The sequence below is a fragment of the Microcaecilia unicolor genome, chromosome 3 (genome assembly GCF_901765095.1).
Source record: "Microcaecilia unicolor chromosome 3, aMicUni1.1, whole genome shotgun sequence".
NCBI classification, from domain to species: domain Eukaryota; kingdom Metazoa; phylum Chordata; class Amphibia; order Gymnophiona; family Siphonopidae; genus Microcaecilia; species Microcaecilia unicolor.
This window is the reverse complement of record NC_044033.1, coordinates 328,955,000-328,969,277: the sequence shown is the minus strand read 5'-3', so window position 1 is coordinate 328,969,277 and position 14,278 is coordinate 328,955,000. Positions and strand designations below refer to the sequence as shown.

The 14,278-nt window shown below is 43.5% G+C and overlaps 1 protein-coding gene across 1 annotated transcript in view; it reads right to left on the bottom strand.

Moving 5' to 3' along the window:
* Positions 1-14,278, bottom strand: part of TRMT11 (tRNA methyltransferase 11 homolog) — a 183,788-nt gene that overhangs the window by 50,663 nt on the left and 118,847 nt on the right. The window contains exon 10 of the mRNA XM_030198402.1: positions 2,837-3,001. Coding sequence (XP_030054262.1) covers positions 2,837-3,001 — 165 coding nt within the window. The remainder of the gene's footprint in view (positions 1-2,836; positions 3,002-14,278) is intronic.

Sequence of the window (14,278 nt, the reverse complement as noted above, 5' to 3'; positions counted from 1 at the left end):
TCTCCTTTCTTCCAGAGTATACATGTTCAGGGCATCAAGTCTCTCCTCATAGTCTTGTAACGCAAATCCCTTACCATTCTCGTAGCTTTTCTTTGCACCGCTTCAATTCTTTTACATCCTTCGCAAGGTACGGCCTCCAAAACTGAACACAATACTCTAGGTGGGGCCTCACCAACGACTTATACAGGGGCATTAACACCTCCTTTCTTCTGCTGGTCACACCTCTCTCTATACAGCCTAACAACCTTCTAGCTACGGCCACCGCCTTGTCACACTGTTTCGTCGCCTTCAGATCCTCAGATACTATCACCCCAAGATCCCTCTCCCCGTCCGTACCTATCAGATTCTCCCCGCCTAACACATACATCTCCCGAGGGTTCCTATTCCCTAAGTGCATCACTTTGCATTTCTTCGCATTGAATTTTAATTGCCAAACCTTAGACCATTCTTCTAGCTTCCTCAGATCTTTTTTCATGTTTTCCACTCCCTCCCGGGTGTCCACTCTGTTACAGATCTTAGTATCATCCGCAAATAGGCAAACTTTACCTTCTAACCCTTCGGCAATGTCACTCACAAATATATTGAACAGAATCGTCCCAGCACCAATCCCTGAGGCACACCACTACTCACCTTTCCCTCCTCCGAGCGAATTCCATTCACCACCACCCTCTGGCTTCTGTCCGTCAACCAGTTCCTAATCCAGTTCACCACTTCGGGTCCTATCTTCAGCCCTTCCAGTTTATTTAAGAGCCTCCTGTGGGGAACCGTGTCAAAAGCTTTGCTGAAATCTAAGTAGATTACGTCCATAGCTCGTCCCTGATTCAATTCTCCTGTCACCCAATCAAAGAACTCAATGAGATTCGTTTGGCACGATTTCCCTTTGGTAAAACCATGTTGTCTCGGATCTTGCAACTTATTGGCTTCCAGGAAATTCACTATCCTTTCCTTCAGCATCGCTTCCATTACTTTTCCAGTAATCGAAGTGAGGCTTACCGGCCTGTAGTTTCCAGCTTCTTCCCTATCACCACTCATGTGAAGAGGGACCACCTCCGCCGTTCTCCAGTCCTTCGGAACCTCTCCCATCTGCAAGGATATGTTAAACAAATCTTTAAGAGGACCCACCAGAACCTCTCTGAGCTCCCTCAATATCCTGGGGTGGATCCCATCCGGTCCCATGGCTTTATCCACCTTTAGCTTTTCAAGCTGTTCATACACACTCTCTTCTGTGAACGGTGCTCTATCCACTTCAATCTCATTTATACTTTTTGCAGTCCATCACGGTCCTTCTCCAGGATTTTCTTCTGTGAAAACAGAACAAAAGTATCTATTTAGCAAATTTGCTTTTTCTTCATCATTATCCACATAGCGGTTTGCAGTATCTTTTAGTCTCACAATTCCCTTTTTAGTCATTCTCCTTTCATTTATATACCTGAAGAAATTTTTGTCACCCCTCCTTACATTTCTAGCCATTTGTTCTTCCACTTGCGCTTTTGCCAGACGTATCTCTCTCTTGGCTTCTTTCAGTTTCATCCTGTATTCCTCCTTGTGTTCCTTTTCTTTAGCTTTTGTGTATTTCTGGAACGCCTTTATTTTCTCAGCCACTTGCTTGGAGAACCATATTGGTTTCCTTTTTCTCTTGCTTTTATTTACTTTCCTTACATAAAGGTACTTGTAACCTGGATTGGCCACCATTAGAAACTGGGCTTGATGGACCTTCGATCTGTCCCAGTATGGCAACGCTTATGTTCTTACTAGTAAAAAAGGCCCGTTTCTGCCTGTCATGAAATGGGCGCTAGCGGGCACGGGACTCCCTTCCCCTCCCCTTACACTAGTATCCCTGGTGGTGTAGAGGTACCTGTTCACTCGGGGCAGGAAAGAAAGAGCCCCCTCTTTCCTGGCCGTAGCGATGCTGGTAGCTGCCCTGCTGCATCCTGTGCGAGTCCAGCTCTCGGCGTTTCAAAATGGCCGCCGAGAGTTGAAGCAGCCTCGCGAGACTTCAACTCTCGGCGGCCATTTTGAAACGCCGAGAGCTGGACTCGCACAGGATGCAGCAGGGCAGCTACCAGCATCGCTACGGCCAGGAAAGAGGGGGCTCTTTCTTTCCTGCCCCGAGCGAACAGGTACCTCTACACCACCAGGGATACTAGCGTAAGGGGAGGGAAGGTGATGGTGGGGAAGAGGGGGCGACCGGGGCGGGGTGATGGGCACGTCCTCAGCGGCTGCGATTCGTTGGAAGGGGAGGAGTAGGGAAACATGCTACGCGTGTTTCCCTACTCCTCCCCGTTCGTTCATTTGCGTGGTTGTGTACATGTTCCGCCCTCGACGTCATCATGTGTGACGCGAGGGCGGGGCATGGAGAAATGGTGAGTGTTCTGGCTTCACCACCATGAACTTACGAACCGGTGTCTGAGTGCCTGCAATGACGTCAGTGTCCTCAGAACGTTGAGGGTGCGTTTTATTATAGTAGAGGTTAACAACTTGGAAGATTAGAACTCAGATTGGGACACGTATGACAGGCAGGAATGGAAAAATGGGAGAGTAGGTTCTATTTGAAAGCTAACTTGGACATTTCAGGGAGGCTTTTGGAAGGAAGATTATAAAAATAGCCTGCTTTCATAGACATGCTGGAAAATGATAGGAGATATTCTTTCTTCCAATCAACAGAAGCCTAATATAGTACTGTATTAATAAGCACTTCTATGAAAGTGGAGAGATCATGTCACACAGTCTTCAAAATAAGACCAATCATGTCATCCCCACACCTTACACTGTAGCCCTCACAAATAGTTATAAAACACTTAAGCCAAAGCTTTTTCCCTCCAAATTCCAAACTTACGGTCAGTGATGATTGCATCAAAGAGCTCCCTTTTCTTCCAAACAGGCTTTGAAGCATCTGAAACCAGAACATCTAGATAGTACTTCTCTAAGCCATACTGTCGCAGGTTAGCACGGATGTTCTCATCAGGACCCCTCCACTTCTGAGTTTTCCTGCTAGCTTTGCCTGAAAAACACCAGACCATGTGTCAGGAACGTAGATGCCAGATAGAATTTGTTCAGCTCAATGAAAAATGACTTGCTCTCTAGCAACTAACATTTATGTATTTTTGTGACCCCAGTCTGCACAGCTCTATAGAAGAACATTTGCACAATTAGAACATCTTTCCCAAGAACTTATGACTCACACAAACACAGGGGATTTAAGTGACTTATTTTCAGGTCACAGAACAGCAAGGACAGGGAAATCATAACAGCATTCTTCAGCTACACTGCTCTGAAATATGATCCATAGTGTGTCTAACAAAGGTGCACAACTTTGATATCAGATGCATTGCAAACACCTGGTTTCCAGGGCAATCACAATATGAAAATTAACATAGTCCTTAAACCAAATGTAAAATAACCATGAACATTCTTTGTGGATCTGATGAAAACCAGACTTTTTACAGCCCTTAAAGGCCAGAGCTGTATACCTGAGTATATAATTCTTAGCTTTAAAAGCAGTATTAACATGTTATTTAGGTACGTGAAAATATAGCAAATTTATACAAATATACATAGAGAGACTGGCTCTGTAGCCCAGAAAAACATCCACATAGACCAGTGGGGTCCAGGCAGATTACACACAGTGGCCAGCTAGTAGAAGAAGAGTCAAATGCAACTCAAGTGTCTCCAACTAAGGGGATTAGCCTCAAAGCAGATGGGCCCCTTACCTGCCTAAGATCTCCTATGGCTATCTATTGTAGCATACATACCATGTAATCTTCAGGATAAGCAAAGAAGAGCAAAAGGTAAAATAGTTCCTCATTACTAGCCAAATTCCCCTGGTAGTGTGCTATGAGGGTAATTTTACAAAGGATTTTCCAGATGTAAAGACTGAAGGGCCGAGCAGGACTACAGAAAATAATAATAAAAAGGAATGGAGGAGTGGTAGACCCTGAACAATTTTCAGATAACCGTTTTCGTGAGGAGGTAGCTAAACTAAAGGAAGACAAAACGATGGTGCCGTTAAGAGTTTAAGGAAGTTCTGGTGGCTCCAATGGCTGACCATTTCAATGCTTTTCTAGAGTCAGGAGTGGTCCCAGAGGACTGGAGATGGGTAGATGTGGTCCCTCTCCACAAAAGCAGAATAAAAAGGTTGGGAAATACAGGCCAGTAAGTTTGTGAGCAAGTGCTCAGTGATGAATGTGGGAAACAGGAACCCAAACAATAGCTATGTGATGCAAGGTTCCACATTGGGTATTAGCACCCAGAAAACGGATCTAGGTGTCATCATTGATGATATGTTGAAACCCTCTGCTCAGTGTGCAGCGGTGGCTAAGAAAACAAATTGAATGTTAATTTTTAGGAATGGAATAGAAAGTACTCAGCCATCTGGACTATTGTAATTCACTATACGCTGGTTGCAAAGAGCAAATACTTAAAAAAAAACTCCAGACAGCCCAGAACAGCAGCCAGACTAATATTCGGCAAATCAAAATACGAATGCGCGACACCCCTACGAGAAAAAGTACACTGGCTCCCACTTAAAGAACGCATCACGTTCAAACTTTGTACCCTAGTCCACAAGATCATCCATGGAGACACCCCAGCCTACATGTCAGACCTAATAGAACTACCACCCAGGAACGCAATAAAATCTTCTTGCACATTCCTCAATCTTCATCCTCCCAATTGTAAAGGTCTGAAATACAAATTGTTGCATGCATCTACCTTTTCCTATATGAGTGCACAGCTATGGAATGCACTACCACGCAACTTGAAAACGGTCCATGAACTGGCCAATTTCCACAAACTACTGAAAACTTATCTCTTCGACAAGATTTATCACAAAGATCAACACATGTAACTGTACAATCTTTAATATATATAGGAATGTCTTATAACGTCTTTTGCTGTAATACAACCATGTACTCCACCACCATGTAACCCTAACCCTCCATAAACCAAATGTATATTCTTTTCTATTTCCAATATCCATAACGAATTATAAGCCACATTGAGCCTGCAAAGAGGTGGGATAATAATGCAATAAATAATAATAATGCCTTTGTATCTTTCCATGGTGCAACCACACCTCAAATACTGTGTGCAATTCTGGTCACTGCATCTCAAAAAAGCTATAGCAGAATTAGCAAAAGTACCGAGAACAGTGACAGAAATGATAAAGAGGATGGGATGACTTCCCTATGAGGAAAGACTAAAGTGGCTAGAGTCCTTCAACCTGGAGAACAGACAGCTGAGTGGAGTAGAATGGGTAGATGTGAATCTCTTGTTTACTCTTTCCAAAAATACTAGGACTAGGGGGCATGCAATTAAGCTACTAAGTAATACTTTTTTTAATGGGGAAAATATTTCTTCACTCAATGTGTAATTAAACTCTAGAATTCGTTGTCAGAGAATGTGGTAAAAGCAGTTAGCTTAGCAGGGTTTTAAAATGGTTTGGATAATTTCCTAAAAGAAAAGTCCATAAGCCGTTAAGATGGACTTGAGAAAATCCACTGCTCATGTTCTTATGTAAATTAATGGAAACACTTTTAAAACAGAGAACAGTGAAGTTTCTGGAATTCAGTGGATCACATGAAACGAGGCAACATGGTTTTATACTACAGGCAGGTCTTGTCAGACAAATCTGATTAGTTTAGTTGACTGAGTGACCAGAGAGTTGAGGCAACGAAGAGCAGTACATGTGGTGCATTCAGATTTTAACAAAGTCCTTGACACGGTTCCACATGGATGTCTAATAAACTGAGTACCCATGGCATGGGCCCTAAAGTGACTGACTGGGTTATTGTATGCAGATCAATCTCATGCATATTCATTGTGGATATCCTGAAAACCTGACTAGCAAGGAGGTACTCCAAGGCTGACTTGGAAAACACTGGTTTAGAGGGGTGAAGAACTTTTGTGCAAGAAAGAGGAACAGGACTTGAGTGTAATCATATGTGATGATCTTAAGGTGGTCAAATAGGTAGACAAGGTGATGGCAAAAGCTAGAAGGTTGCTTGTGTGCATAGGGAGAGGAATGACCAGTAGGAAAAAGGAGGTAATGAAACCCCTTTATAAGACTCTGGTGAGACATCTTTAGAACATTGTGTATAATTCTGGAGACTGCACCTTCAAAAAGATAAAAACAGGATGGAGTTGGCCCAGAGAGCGGCTACCAAAATGGTCAGTGGTCTTTGTCATAAAATGTATGGGGATAGACAAATATCTCAATATGTATACTTTGGAAGAAGCACGGGAGAGGGGGAAATATAATAGAGACGTTTAAAATACTTATGTAGCATAAATGCCCAGGAGGCAAATCTATTTCAATTGAAAGGAAGCTCTGGAATGAGAGGGCACAGGATGAAGGTGAAAGGGAATAAACTCAGATGTAATCTGAGGAACTACTCCATCACAGAAAGGGTGGTGAATTCGTGGAAAGGCTTCCAGATGGAGGTGATGAAGACAAAAACTGTATCTGAATTCAAGAAAGCTTGGGACAAGTACATAGAATCTCTAAGAGAAAGGAAGGGAAAGTAGATAGCATGTGTTCTGCCCCCATTGCTTGTTGTTTATATGTATATATTGAACATTTGTTTTAGACAGGTTTAGTCCCTGTGTCTTTAAATAGGATAGGAGTACTGATTTATGTCATTTGTAGTTCTCTGTGATTTGTTCTTCCTGAGCATATGTCCCTGTTCTCTATGTCTTATGGGACTTTTCCGATTGACTGGTCCTTGTCCCTGTGTATGCTGGGCTAGTAGCCCACCCTTTCTCTCTCCAGTGGGATTGAGAGAGTGTCTGCAGAATGGTTTTCTAAGAACTGTATACTGACTTGCTATACCTTGTTGCATACTCTCCCTTCAAGCTACTGTAAAATAACCATGTTTTTACCAGTTTAAAATATTCACAGCGTCTACTTTCTCAGCCTGGTGCTGAGACCTTCCAGCTCCCCTTGTATTCAGGGTGAGCTGGTAGAGAACAGACTCCCAGTTCTGCAAGGCAGAGACTTTTGTCCAACACATCAAAGTAATTTTCTTTGTTTGAATTTGCATTAAAGATGATTTTGTTTCATGAGTTCTGAGTTTTCACAGTGATGTTCTATACTCTAGTTAACTGCCTGCTAATCCCTGAATAGAGAGACCCTATCAGGAGACAGAGCAGAAAAGCATGGCTTCCAATATCCCATAGAATAACTTTCAAAACTGTGTCCTTAGTACACAGAATCTGTTATTTAGGAGTACCAATATTGCTGGCTCGTTGTATCATACCTTCTTTTTGCCAAATTTATTTGGATTCCACAAGAGACTCCATTTTTAGTGTGGTAGGTCCCTCTTTATGGAATCAGTTACCTCAGTTTCTGCATTACTAAGTAGTAAATTTTGTACAAATCGGAGAAAATATTTCTTCACTCAACATGTAATTAAACTCTGGAATTTGTTGGCAGTTAGCTCAGCAGGGTTTTAAAAAAAGGTTTGGATAAATTTCTAAAAGAAACGTCCATTATTAAGATGGACTTGGGAAAATGCACTGCTTTTTTTCTAGGATAAGCAGCATAAACATTTTGTTTATTTTAATTCACAATGTTACCACAAGTATAAAGTTCAAAACAGAAAATACATTCCAACAGTAAAAATATATAAGAAAAAAACCATATCACATATTCAAATGCAATAGTTAAGAAAATTTACATAAAACAATGTATTTATAAACTAACCCCATTAATTAAGAAATAAGAGGCGAAAACGGCAAGAAAAGGAAAACTCAGAAAGTTGGAAGTCACTATCCGAATAAAATCCAAATAATAAATTCTAAGTAATTTCTTAACAGAGCAGAAAAATTAAAGCTTTTAAAGAGACTTCACTTCAATTAGCAGGTGTATTATCCACTATAAGAGATGAGATGGTGATGGAGAGTCGAAACCTGGTTTCAACAAAATTCTTCAGATGAACTGAATCCACAAACATACATTTTACTGCCAAAATTAATACATTTACACAAATATTGTAGGAAAAAAGTTCCTCCTAGGGCTACCAACTAAAGTCTAAGGACCAAAAAGGCCTTCCTTCTAAGTTGTGTTTACATAGAAAAGTTAGGAAATATATTAAGGGCTTTTTACAAAGGGGCGCTACTGATTAGCCGCATGATGAATGTGAAAAAGCCCATTCAATTCCCAAGGGCTTCTTCGCGTTCAGCACATGCTAATCGGACAAGCTGTTTTGTAAAAGGAGTCCTATACCTTTACAGCAGAAATGTAAATGTAGAACCTTTACATAGTAGGGATCTAAAGCAAAGGTAACGATGAGAGTAGCTTTAAATAATACAGCCTGAGCATTCTCTAAAAAAAATCTGTCAAATTTAGATAAAACAACTTCCCTTTCTCCATCTTCATTAGGGCCACAACCTCTTTCTCTAACATAGTAAACTTGCATAGTAGGTGGCAGGGCGTCCATAAACATCTTTATAAAACTTCATTAACATTTCTTCAGCATTTCCAACAGTGATAGTACTGATGATTTAGGGACCTCCAGGAAACAGAGGTTTAAATGCTTTTCATAGTTATCCAACCTTTCCTACTTCCTCTGAGTTACCATATTTCCTTTAAGAGAAGCAATCTGCACCATTTGCAAATCAGAGACTGTTTTTTCTACATCCTTCAATCTAGCATCTTGCCTTTATAGAATTTCAGTATGAGAGCGTGCCTGGGCTTGAAGAGACTGTGAACCTTCCAATAAGTTATCAAGTTTTTCCACCACAGTCTACTTAAGGGCTCCAAACGCCAACCATGTCTTCTTCAGAGTAATATCACCTGCTGAAGCCCCCAAATTCTATATAGTGCAACTTGCACACGCAAATCCGGTTGTATTCTGGATTTCTGTGCGCAACTTAATTAGTTGACAAGCCAATCATACCTGATAATTGCCCCTTAAGCAATTAACACTGATTGGCATTAATTAGAATTTACACACACACAACTGTCTAAGCCTATTCTGTAATGTGATGAATGTAAATTCTAAGTCGCAAGGTTGAAAAGTGGGTGTGGCCATGCGCATGGAATGGACAGGTTGTGTCTGTATATAAAATCTATGCGTGTTATAGAATACACCTGGACGGGCGCTCAGCATGTTCTATAAGCCACATTTTTTTCCGCACCAATTTTTTTAGGCGTGATATATAGAATCTAGTCCTGTATGTCTCCAGCTCCACTCACATCAGGAATAGACTCAGCCTTAACAGCAGCTGGCTCATCTGAACCCTTTGTCAACGGGAAATCTCATCTCGTAGGAAGCAAAAAACCAGGTTGAGAGGTACCGCCTTAGAGAAACATTGTGGCAAACTGTTCTCCACCATTATAGCCCGCCCTCACTTCTGGGACTTGGGGAGGGGAGGAGAAGTCTCATAGGGCTCAGTGAGATTTCGATACTGCTAGACAGGATCCTTCCTCACCCAGATCCAGATCTCTGGCTCCTTCTTTGCTTACCAATGCGACAAAGTTATTCCAGGGTCTGCTGGACCAAGTTTGAAGCTAATGCTTCTGCAGGCAGACAGGAGCATATTTCCGCTTTGCGTTTCACTATGTTATTCCCGCAGACTTTAACCCAGTAGATCACCATGGAGCTCCCTGCCACACATTTGATTAGTCAGTCATCTTGCCCCGGTGGGACACTCTTCGTCTGGTTTCTCCTCAGAGGCATATCTGATATGGGTTGCCCTACAGTATAGTCCTCAGAGTCATCAAAACACACAAGCCCCTCCACAGGGTGGTGTCCTTTTGGAGGGGCATTTTATTCTTTTGGTATATTGACAGGTACTTGTGACCTAGATTGGTCACTGCTGGAAAAAAGATACTGGGCTTGATGGACCTTTGGTCTGTCCCAGTACAGCAATGCTTATGTTCTTATATTCTTAAGAATGAGTAGAATGTATAAACCATATGGTCGTTATCTGCCTTTATTGTTCTCTATTTCTATATGTACATAAAAGGGTAAAATTACCCTAAGGGTTACATACCAAAGTGTACTTTTTTTTTCATTAGACTGTTGGACTTTAAACATTTTATTGAGATTTACAGAGCAACAAGAAGAGAATAACCCCCTGCCCGCTATAAAAAGGTAAAAATTACCTGCTGTCCGCTCCGAGTTGTAACGACCTGGTGTCCCAGTGAGTAGCTGCCATAGACGCTTAAATAAACGTCGAAATAAACGCCTTTAAGGACGTTCAAAATTTTTTTTTTTTTTTTTTTTTAACGGAGCCAGCGGGAGGGGGGAGAAAAGGAGGGACCTGGCACCACCAGGTTTGCACTTGCTCAAAAGAGCCCTCAACCCCAGGCACTCAACAAAACCTAAAAATTAGGCTTGGAGGCCTAGCCAGAGCTGCTGCTGTGTGTGACCACCACCTGCTGAGATAGAGAACATACTGAGGAGTTTCCGGCAGCACATGACCACATATAGGGAGGCAAAAGTTTGCTCTCTATCTCCACCTGCTGGTAGATGGACACAACCCACCAGTCTATGGATTGATCAGCTTGATGATATGGAAGGGTAAAATTACCCTAAGGGTTACATACCAAAGTGTACTTTTTTTTTCATTAGACTGTTGGACTTTAAACATTTTATTGAGATTTACAGAGCAACAAGAAGAGAATAGCCATATTGTGTTCCAGATCCTAAGCCAGGCATTTCCCATTTTATTACATAAAGAAAAGACCCACCCTCATATCAATCCTCATCCCGCAGACTCAAACAATGAACAACTGAGACTGAAGGTCTTGGTTCTTATAACCTCCCCTCTCATGCCATTATACTACCCTCCCATCCTCCTCCACCCCCACTGTATGTAAAAGTACTTTTATGTGACCCACTTTAGCAGCCATATTTGGCCGCATGAATACATAGGATATCTTTGACCAGTTTGAACATAACCAGCTAAGTCTGAATATCAACTTAGTCGGTTATTTTCAAACCAGCCAAAAATTAACCGGATATTCAATGCTGGTCACCAGAAAGGGCCTGGCATTGAATATCTGGGTTTAGTGCTGATCGTGGGAGTTAGCCGGGTTAACTCCTGCATCTGAATATCAACCCCATACACTCCCAGTCTGCTTAGCGATGCTGCAACTACTACTAGGCACTTGGTAAAGACTCTGGGAGCTGATGAGAAACCAAAATGCACAGTGCAATACTGGTAGTGGCATTTCCCTACTCAAATTCTGATATACTTCCTGTGACTTAGAAGCATCAAAATAAGGGTACAAGCATCACTTAAGTTCAGAGAGCATAGCCAATCTTTTTCCTGAATCGTGGGGAGAAGGGTGCCCAGAGAAACCATCCTGAACTTCTCTTTGACCAGGAATTTGATCAAGGAGTGCAGCTGGAACATCTCTGCCAGCTCCTCCTTAAGCATGGCCCAATACCATTCATCAAGGGCAGGCATCGGCAAAGGCTGGGGAGCCAGTTCAGAGACAGCCCGGGGAAGTGTCTGTGTCAAACCAGAAGCGGGAATTTGGCTGCCCAGAGATTGGCATACTGGGACCTCCACTAAAGAAGGGGAGCAGCCTTCTTGGTGCCAACGCTTTTCGGGTACCAGCAATGTTGATACCCCAGTGCTCCTGGCATCTCACTTCTTAGGCTTCCCTCCACACTCGGCATCACAATCTCTCAGTGTCAATGAGGACAGTGTCGAACCTGTTCGCATCCTCAGTATCGGGTTGAATGGTGACTGGTCCCAGGGCCTACCATCGGCACCCAATGTTAAGGGAAGTGGAGACCTCCTCAATACCGTTGCACTCCCAGTGGTTGATGCAGTCTGGGCAGCCATCAAGGTTGATGTTTCCGATGCCAATGTCGAATGACCAGCCTTCGAAGAGCCAAAAGGTTTCTCCTGCTGCCCCTGACACACTTTGAGGGGCATAATCGAACGGGGACGACCATCTCCAAGGACGTCCGGACGAAGGGGCGGGGAAACCGCTATTATCAAAACAAGATGGGCGTCCATCTTTCGTTTTGATAATACGGTCGGGGACGCCGAAATCTCAACATTTAGGTCGACCTTAGAGATGGTCGTCCTTAGGTTGTCCTTATTGTCGTCCCCAGTTTTCAGCGATAATGGAAACCGAGGACGCCCATCTCAAAAACGACCAAATCCAAGGCATTTGGTCGTGGGAGGAGCCAGCATTCGTTGTGCACTGGTCCCCCTCACATGCCAGGACACCAACCGGGCACTGCAGTGGACGTCACAAATTGCTCCCAGGTGCATAGCTCCCTTACCTTGGGTGCTGAGCCCCCCCAAACCCACTCCCCACAACTGTACACCACTACCATAACCCTAAGGGGTGAAGGGGGGCACCTACACGTGGGTACAGTGGGTTTCGGGTGGGTTTTGAAGGGCTCACATTTACCACCACAAGTGTAACAGAGGGGGGGGGGGGTTTGATTCAATTTTTAAGTAAGGACAAAGTAAAATTTTCTATCACAACAATGAAAGATTGACATGATATAAATAGCTATGTTCTGTACATCATGCAGGGGCTTTTCTTGTATGTGGCACAGATTTAAACAAAGGAAAATGCCTTTCCTGGTAGACAATGAAAAAATGAAAGGAGTTTGCAACTAGAAAGCCTGCTCTACCATTGAGCAGAGTTCAATATTCTTTCTGGGTTATTTTGTGCCATTCCATTGCAATACCACAGCTCCCTCTTCTGTTTGCAAGGCTCAATCGACTGCTTGAGCTGTATGGATGAGAAGAATCTAACATCCACAGGAGAAAAATGACTGGGATCTGAACACTGTTTTCATGAAACACTTTTTTTTAATACAGTAAAGATGTGCAGAATACTATTCAATCACTCTAGATGAATATTTTGTATTTTGTTTTAGTTACCATCTGTGAGTCTATGAAATAAAATAGCTTTTGACATAGCTAAACAGGCTTGGAAAATGACAACACAGTCAAGATGGAACAGTAGCTAGGTCAGAAAACAGACTAGATGGAGGAAGTGACGTCAGCGGAGCGAATGGCTGCTTAAACGCTGAGCTCCAGCACACCCGCGACTAGAAAGCACTCTCTCTCTTCCCCACGGCGGCGAATTGATAGCCAACTGAGATATAAGAGATACCCTGGTTGCGGCAAGGAAAAATTCGGGATGCAGGCGAACGGAGGAGCTGTGAATCTCACTCAATTCGCGTTTGAAGGCAGTGTGACGCAGAAAAAAAAGATGGCGGATCAGCATGCACTGACCTCGTGCACACAAGACTCGGCGCCAGAGTTATTCACCTCTCAAGAACAAACAGACAGGTTGGGAGAAATCCTGCCCGAGTTACGGGACTGGCTACAGGAAATAAGATCTGATCTGAAGGTGGTCCGGGAGGAACTCACGAACCTGGGGGCCAGCTTGCGAGGAGAAATCGCGGAGATTGGCCAAAGAGTGGAAGAAGTAGAAACGCGAATGGAAGACCACACGGAGGCTTTGACAGCAGTTGAATTACAAGTCTCTGATATTAGCTTGGGGCAACAACAAATCAATGATAAGCTTGAGGACTTAGAAAACAGGAGCAGGCGCTGCAACCTCCGTTTTCGAGGCCTACCAGAGACTCCTGCCTACCGCGAAGCTGAGATTGTGATACAAAAAGTGGCTAGTGCTCTACTATTGATGGATGGAACTGAGGTGAGCCCAGATGACATCAAGCTGGAAAGGGCACACAGGGCACTGGGCCCGGCAAGACAGAACCTGCCCAAAGATATCATCGTGTGCTTTCGAGAATACGGGATGAAGGAGAAAGTGTTACAAGCAGCTCGCAAAAGCACAGATTTTAAATGGGACGCCCACCGCATAGAGGTATACCAAGATCTGGCAGCGGCGACATTAAAGCGGAGAGCTGAACTGAAGCCGGTCACGGCGAAGCTACGTGAGATGGGCATACGCTATAAATGGAGACATCCCTTTGCACTGGTATTCTACAAAGAAGGCAAAATGCAGCAGATCCGAACGAGGGCAGAGGCACAGCAATTTTTTCCAGAGGGGCTGGCCGAGATCCCACCGAGTGCAGGAGGAAAAAGAGGACACTCGGGAGGGAGGGCTACCCAGCCAAAATGGCAGCGAGCAGGGCGCAACAGGCTGCAGAGACAACAATCAGCAAACCGTCTGACTTGAGCTTCTCGGGGCGGAAGCGAGTAGACTCGGCGGTTGGAGAAGACAGCCCCCGTGGCGTGCTGAGGGGACTGAAAAGATGACTGAGTGGTATAAAAAGAGGGGTATTATAGAATTGCATGGGAAGAGGATTGGGGTGCTTAAAGT